Genomic DNA, 8010 nt, shown 5'->3' on the forward strand with positions numbered 1-8010 from the left:
GTTTTCAGGTGAAGGCGAAGCAGAAGGCTGCTATCCAGGGAATGACAGAGGTGTTAAAGCTGGTTTTCTGCTTTGTTTTTATGTTTTTACATTAATGCAATCTAAAGGCAACTTTTAAGATGTAGATCAGATTCTTTTTTTAATTAGCCAAGACTATTTTCCTTCTAATTGTCGCCTAAGAAACCATCTTTAACCATTCCCCTACATAATTCCTACCAGTTTGGCCCACTTCTTGGGAATTTCAGAAATGATTCAAAATCAGTACAGTAGGGAAAAAAATATTTATTTTCTAACGTCATTACCTTGATAGGCAAAACAAAGCATTTTCTCAATTTCATTCAGAAATACATTTTAAAAAAATACATAGACCAATATGGCCTGCCCAAACATATATTTAACATGGTAAATATAAGGAATAAATTGTTTGAATATAAATATCTATAAAAAAATAAGTACATCCAAATTTAATCCAACCTCTTCCATTAGCCGGTTACATAAAGGAAAATAATTTTACTGCTTGAAAGCATAACCAATGTTTCCTCTTCAATGTCTGTCATAAAGAACCCTATACCATTGTGTTTCCAAAAATCAAGGCAAGGCAATCTCCTGATTTAATTATCGTTTTTTTCTTATGGATCAGAGCCAGTAGATTACCATGAAAATGTTATATCTACTACTGACACACACATTAGACTAGACTTCTATGAGGCTAGGACTTAGTGTGGGGGGTTGGGGGAGAGAGTGGCAGGAGGGGAAGAGCTTGAGGAGGCAATAATTAAAGGTGGGGAAATACTTCTGCCAGAGTGCACTACAGGTGAGGTAGACGCATTCATGAAACACATCCTGATTTACAGTAGGAATAGTTCCTTTCAGTTTTGCATTTTATGAATTAAAAAAAAGTCTTTTTATTTTACTCGAGTGTTTGTCCTTCGAGTGTTTTCGATTTGTGCATTCCTTAGAAAATCTTCGCGTGGACTTTGGAGTTTCTCCCTGAAATGTGCCAGGCGCCTGAGTGAGACACAAACACTCCCTTGGGACCCTCTTCGGGAGCTCCACCTGCACGTGGAATCTCTTCACCTCCCTCTGGAGGATGCCACCCTAACTGGCGGGTCACTGTGTCTCTCTGCTTTCTTTGATGGGTCCACTGTCACCCCAAACGAAGAGAAGACGAAAGCAGTTACCACGGATGGGAGCAAGTGAAGATGGGTTGGGGGACTCCATAGTCTTTCTTGGAATGTTCAGAACAAGGATGCTGGTCCTCTGTCAGTCTGGAACAAGAAACGGTCTAAGCAGAGAAGATGCTTTTGCTCTAATCCCAGCCAGTGTGGAGAGAGTGCAGAGTTGGGCACACAGCTCTCCGTGAAGGAGATGGCTGCAGACAGGCCCAGAGGATCTGGAATCAGTGTGCTCGGTTGTGGGTCACTTTCTTCTCTCTGTAGAGCTCGGCTTTTAGCTTTGCAATACGAAAAGATGTTTTGATGCTGTTGCTGATGGCCTCCAACCTATTAAGACAAGAGAAAACAAATGTCATCTAAAATTCCTGGGCAAAACAAATGTCTAAAATTAGAATCTGGCACAAATAAATGCAGGGCTAGCTCCTAAACTTTCACCAGCAACTGCAACAGCACGCTACTCTTTGCTACCATCAAGTGAACATAAAGCCTGCCTCCTATGCCTAGAATGGGGGGAACAGGCAAAGAGGAAGGGTGATACGGTCATATCTAAAAGGAATTGGGCATTAAATACAATTTTAAAGTACAGTTTTAAGGTAAACTAGAGATATTCTCTTTTCTTCTGTGGCTCTAACCCAGCCACCACTATCATGGGACTCTGTGGAGAAAGTAATTCAGCATAGGTTTCAAATAGTCATGAATGTCTTCTTAATCACATAAGGAATTAAAGGTGACTTAGTGGAAAAGAAATAAAAACAGAGGAGGTGTACAGGACGGCCCAAAGCAAATGTTCTATGGCTATTAAAAAAAAAATTTGTCTACAGGTTTAATTTTCTTTTTGCAGGAGAAAGAAAGAGGGAAGAATTGTAATGTTGATTTCATAGTTGATATATCAGAAACTAATAGAAAAATTAATAATTTCCAAGTCAGTTCAGAAACTGTGGTTTATATAATCTTATAATCTGAGGGAGCATTCATGGCCTGAGATCATAAATATGAAAACTGCAAGGGCACGTGTGAAGTCACGGACAGCTAAGACTGTCTTACAGTCTCACATATCAGTGGGAAACAGCTCATAGGGAGCTCATGACTGCCAGGCCCATGCTCAGAACACTGATCACAGAACTCCTCGCCACTGGAGTCCTGGGAGAAATTTCCACTGACCACGATAGGGAAAGGTAGAACACGTGACAGATCTAAAAGTAGGTTTCCTCCCTCCAGCTTGTGAATTCCAGAAGGTTTAGGATTTGGAAGAGTCACCGCTGTGGAGCTGCTCCTCCCGACCCTGCGGTATTGCCTAATGTGGATCCCTTCTCTGCCCCAGCTCATGACGGACTAGAAAATGAGAGAGCTTTTAGGAATGACATTGGCTCTCCACCAAGTGCATTTCCCTATTAAAAAATATATAAAGAAACCTGAAAAACGGCATGTTCTAACTCTCACCAACCCTACCTAATGACTTTCTTTTCCCCATAGCCATTTGGATAACTGCTACTTTTTGAAGAACTTGATTATACATGACACTTTGATTAAAAAAAAACCAAAAAACCTCTCTCTGAAATGATTTTTAATTTCTCAGGGAAAGCGATAAATATACAAATATATTGACTCAGAGAGGTGCAGACTGGATATGACAAAACTGTCTTTAGACATATGTTGGTTTGGGAAATCAACCTGTAGACTGAGGGCTGTGTGCTAAAGATCATCAAAGTGCACAGTGGGCCGCGGTCTGTGGGCAGTGGTCTGCGCGCAAGGCCTTCAAGAAAATATTTGAGAGGGATTCCTTTTGCTCTCTTTAAGCTATAGAATATGAAGATCCCATTTGCTATTTTCTTCTAAGCCTTTCTCCCATCAAGGTAAGAATGACTAGGGGATTAGACCATTAGCATTGGTGATGGGGGCTAGCTGTTCCTGGGAGCCTCTTACCTTCTTATTTTTCTTCCTTCCACTAGCTGTTGATGAATACACTTCTCTCCAAGCTTGGAACAGTCTTTTCCTTTCTTTTGGTTATTCCAGCCTTTCTCCATAGTGTCTTGGCCCCTGTTAAAATACACATAGGGAAAAACATTTCAGCAATGGTAACTTCAGGTGCTCTCCACGTCTCTGCTAATCTCTCTTAATCAAGAAGGCAATCCCTTAACAGAAGGGAGACCAGGAGGCTGTAAAACTGATTGAAAGTAAAGTGTTTCTACTCACCTGAGTTCTTTTCCTGCTTGGCAAAAATTCCAGCACTTCTTGTCTTTTTGGCTAGCACATTGGCATCTATTCCTGTGGTCTGTGGCCTTTGTAGAAAATAATTCCTTTAAGGATCGCTTGGACCTGGAAGGGCTTCCAAGTCCATATGGAACAATGTGCCTGTTATCAAAGGAGAGAAACAAAAGACATTAGCATAATTAATAGTCTTCAAAATGATGCATTCCATAGGGCAAACTCATTCCATTGGGACACAAGAAGCTCAACACACAGCGCTTGGTAGTAACACTTAGGGGAGCGAAGTATGGCAGCAGCCAGAATCACATGCCCATCAATGGCCCTGAGTGTGTGTATCCAACCAGGAGAAAACCAGTTTTTCTAATTCAATGAAACTTACCAAATTCCATTTCTTCTTGACACAAGCAACATTGATTTTTATCTAAAATTATAAAATCTCTGCTTTGGCATCTGATTATATTTTCTTCCTTTTCTAATGTTCTATCTAGTTAGCTATTTGGGAGGGAGGAACCTCAATGCAAAACCATCACTCACAAGATTTTGAAAACCTATTTTCAATTCAAGTCATATATGATAGAGCTAAAGCTGCCCCCTGAGGGGGTGGCGGCATGCAAGGTTCATGGCGGGGTTTGCACATCTCCTGCAATTTGGTGATATCACGTGACTATGGAAGGACTCATTGCCAGAAGGCTCTGCAGTCATTTCCAATGTGTCTGTTTTGATTCTCACCTAAGGAATCAAGTCCTCCCCTTGGAAGTATCACCTTACTAAGTATTAGGCTCACTGTGGGTTTTGTTTGGTTTGGTTTGATTTTGTTTGGATTTTGGTCATCCTTGGCCATAATGGGACACAGCAGGCACCAGTGTTTTTGTTTATGACTGCTTCTGATGGGTGAACTGGTTTTCGGGGGGCGGGGGGAAGGGGAACTGCCTTCTTCACTCTGGAGGCCGGAGAGAAATCTATAGACCATGTTTCCATTGCTGTCTTGAACCGGGCTTTTCTAAGGGGCAAGTTCAGAGGAGTCAGGACATCCAGGTTCTAGGTTTAGCTGCACCATAAACTCATTCCTGCACAAGGGACTTCAACATCTTGGGTCTTAGTTTTTGTTTAAATGTAAGTCAAATGAAGGGATTGGATTGTAACTCTCTATAATCCCTTCTGCCTCTTAAGTCTCTGCCCTCCCTTGAGAAGCACAGGTTGGGCTAACCCACATATGACCTCAGCAAATTATTCCCTAAACCCAGGCAGATCCCACTGAGAGAACAAGCCCCCGAGGCCCCACACTTAAAGTTTCTCTTCAGAAATGTAGGGAGCCTCCTGCTGGTGATCAACTCTTTCCATCTGTCCTGTCATGAGTAGCCCGAGCCACAGGCCTCAGAAGACCCTCCCTTTCTGTTGCTAAGATCCAAACTACCCTGTTCCTTTTGGGAATGGAGGGGCCTTGTCCCCACCGAGGCACTTTCATGTCCTCAGAAAGTCTACCTTCACAATCCCAAGCAGGAGCTCCCCCCAAAAGTAACCAGAGCAACCGGGCTCCAGGCTCTGGTGAAGCCAGACCCCGGGAATGATTAGAGTTACGATGCCCTCTAGAGACTCACTCGGGAGTGTTGACCCAGATGATGTCGAGGTGGCAGAAGTAGACACACTCTTTATCCATCAAGGAGGAGCAGGAGCAGCGCTTGGACCGGCGGGCCCTCCAGGGCGCACTGGGAGAGGGCTTCTCCCCTCCGCCGTCCGCTTCTGTGCTGAGCTCGGCCCCCAAGACCACTGGGGAGAGAGAGAGCAGGTCAGTGGGACAGGTCTCCTCAGGGGCCTGGAGCCACGCTGGATCACAGGATTGACACCAGATCTAGCCGAGAAGACCAAAGCAGGTGACGCGTACAGCCTGCCTTCACCAAGAAACACAGGGGGAAAAAGACTTTATTTTTTCCCTCTTTCACGTGACTTCACCTTTACCCTCACTGGCTTACCCACCATCAGAGAGATTATACAAGTGCAATGGAAAAAAACACCTGAAAAGGGACTTACCAGCCCCCTGGAAGCTGCCTTCAAGGAAATATTTGAAAATGCTCCCAGTTAGAAATGTGGGTTGGCTTCTGCATGGAGCTCAGTAGGACAGTGCAACCCACAGTGGCCTAAAATTGGCTAAAAGTAAATAAACCACTGCTTTTTCCCAGACTCAGAGCCTTTTCCAGGCAGGATGACCTTCCATTTAGGGAGCATCCACCACTTCACACCTTGTATGGGGTAGGGAGTGGCTGGGATGATATATACCCCTTGAAACAGGTGGAGGTCAAGAGCTTTGGGGAGATGACTGGAGAGAAAGAAGAGAAATCAGCTCTACGATCGTCATTTCAGGCAATAAAATGCGCAGAAACCTCTGACCTAAGGTGAAGCTGAACAGCAGCTCGGGGCATCTAGTCACGGTTCTGTGGATTTTGACTTCGGAGTCCCGGGAGCATCAGGGCGTGTGTGGGATTCGCCACCTCCCCCGTCCCCACTGCACCATCGCCTGTCCTTCTGACAAGTTAGCCGTGCGGCTTATCTGCCCAATTTTGTACATTTCAAATGATCAGACACATTCCAGGATTTTTCATTCCCTTGACATCCTTTCTCTTTAGTCAGGGTCAAGAAAAGACAAAAAAAGTGCAGTGACCCTAAAGGAGGGAAAGCAGCAGATGCACACGTAACTATCTAAATCCTTAAGCAGGCAAGACTGAGCCCGGCTCCCCTCCCGGGACAGGTGAATAAAACTGAAAAGAGAGCTCAAGCTCTTTCGGGTGCCAAAAACCTGCCAAAGGAAACCTAAACTCAATAATGACAAATTTTAACGAAAACATCTGCTTCACCCTGAAACTGCCCGGGGGGTTACTCAGCAGACTGTTCCGCAGGTGATTTTACTGCTCATATATTGCTTGAATGACTTGAATAAAATTCCTTGGCTTCAAGCTGAAATGTTTAAATATTTTACACATTAACACACCATTAAAACAGTCTTTGAATAAGATATAAGTTCCTCTGTGTCCTATTACGCATATGAACACATACATTGCAAATATATATTTGGCTAAACTCTAGTCTTTTCTTGAGTTATATTTTTAAAAGCCAAGGAAATACACTACGCAATAATAATAATGTTATCTTCATGCAATAGGAACAATTGTGTTCAACAGAGGATTTTTTTTTCCACTGGAAGACTTAAGTAGCTTTGAGCAATAATTCCCAGACACTTGAAATCTGAGCTGCAGTAATAAAAAGAAGAGGGAAAAACAGAAGCAAGAAAAGCATTAAGCTGGATAAGAAGACATCAACATTCAGAGATTTACAAGTCAACGTGCCTACCTGTTTCTGGAGCTCCTTGGAACGCCACAAACAGCAGAGAGAAAATCATGGGGAAATAATCCATTCTGGAAAAAGGATCAAAAGTCTCTCCCGCGAGCTAAACCCAAAGGAAAACGAAGAAAAACAGCTTCAGCTCCCTCCAAGCGCTTCTGGTTATTCAGATCTCAAAGCGATCCTGCAGCCTAAGTGCTCTCTAATGGGGAGAAAAAGAAGTTTCTGCCAGGAGAGAAAGAAGGCAGCGGGAGCCGTCTGAAGACGCACGCGGTGGTGGCGCGCGGGGACAGCGGCGGAGCCCCGAGGTCCCTCTGGGCGCTCGCCCCAGCACAGATGCAGAAGCGCGTCTGGCTCGGACAGCTCTCCGCCGCCTTTTTATATTGAACCCCCATAGAGTGGGGGTAAACAGCTCCAACTTTATTCCAGCCCCAGACAATGTTATTGTGTTATTAGTCACCAACAGGCAACGTGCAGCCGGAGATAAGGCCAGGCTCTAAAGGAAATCACTGCGAACTTCAGAGGCAGACGCCCGCCGTCTGACAATTCAGGGGCAGGGCTAAGAAAAAGAAAATACCCATTGGAGACCTTTGGTAAACCTGCCCGTGCGGTGCTGGAGTCGGCTTCCCCTTTGCAAGCTGCCGGCCCCAGAGTTCAAGAATCAGAAGAGGGACTCCAGAAAAGTCATACCATTGGTATGAGAAGTATGAGCTCCAGTTTAAATAGATTGTATTGTTGTGCCCGGGGAATTTTTTTAATTGTTGTTCACTTCATTTTCCTTTTATGTCTCTCCGATTTTTTAGTGGTGATCGAACAAGGGAGCTCTCTCCCTCTTCACTCCCCTCGACTTGGGGTCAAAGTATTCTGGCAGAGGAACGTACTCCTCTCTCACTTCAAGCCCCCTCCCCAAGTCTTTTTGGCGAAAGTTGTTTGCGTCCAGAGTGGGAAAAAAAAAAGAAAACAGCGAGGGAATGGCAAGAAAGGGAAGTTAAAAAAAAAAAAAATGGAGCCTTTCAGGCACACACCCAGTCCTTTCAAGATGACTGATTAGAAGCCCCCCTAAGCTTTTTTCTGTGCCCTACCTTCGTCCCCTCGCCCACGTTCAATGGCACCAATCTTAAGAAATAGCGGGAGAGGACCGCCAGGGGGAGGTGAAGAGCCACAGGGGCGGATGTTTTATGAGGACAAAAAGTTAAAAGTCTCAGCTTCAGAATAACAGAAGGAAATGCAACCTGAGGTAGGAGCTGAAGAAAGGCACGGAATGGCGTCCAGCGTAAGAAAGGGGAGTGCCCCT

General features: G+C 44.4%; 1 protein-coding gene across 1 annotated transcript; it reads right to left on the reverse strand.

Moving 5' to 3' along the window:
- Positions 1-272: 272 nt before the first annotated feature.
- Positions 273-7306, reverse strand: EDN1 (endothelin 1). Its single transcript, XM_046638720.1, has 5 exons — positions 6726-7306; positions 4982-5150; positions 3369-3527; positions 3099-3212; positions 273-1502 (listed from the first exon to the last, which is right to left on the reverse strand). Exons 1-5 carry the CDS (start codon positions 6787-6789, stop codon positions 1400-1402), a joined length of 609 nt encoding a protein of 202 aa, XP_046494676.1. The 5' UTR covers positions 6790-7306; the 3' UTR covers positions 273-1399.
- Positions 7307-8010: the final 704 nt, after the last annotated feature.

Source organism: Equus quagga, chromosome 15 (genome assembly GCF_021613505.1).
Source record: "Equus quagga isolate Etosha38 chromosome 15, UCLA_HA_Equagga_1.0, whole genome shotgun sequence".
Classification (NCBI taxonomy): domain Eukaryota; kingdom Metazoa; phylum Chordata; class Mammalia; order Perissodactyla; family Equidae; genus Equus; species Equus quagga.

What these genes read in the sequence shown, in the direction of transcription:
- EDN1 (XM_046638720.1), bottom strand. Translation starts at nt 6,789, where the DNA reads ATGGATTATTTCCCCATGATTTTCTCTCTGCTGTTTGTGGCGTTCCAA. An exon ending in CCAAGGAGCTCCAGAAACAG is followed by an intron (nt 5,151 to 6,725) that starts GTAGGCACGTTG and finishes CTCTCTCCCCAG; the next exon opens with TGGTCTTGGGGGCCGAGCTC. An exon ending in GAAGGAAGAAAAATAAGAAG is followed by an intron (nt 1,503 to 3,098) that starts GTAAGAGGCTCC and finishes TTGTCTTAATAG; the next exon opens with GTTGGAGGCCATCAGCAACA.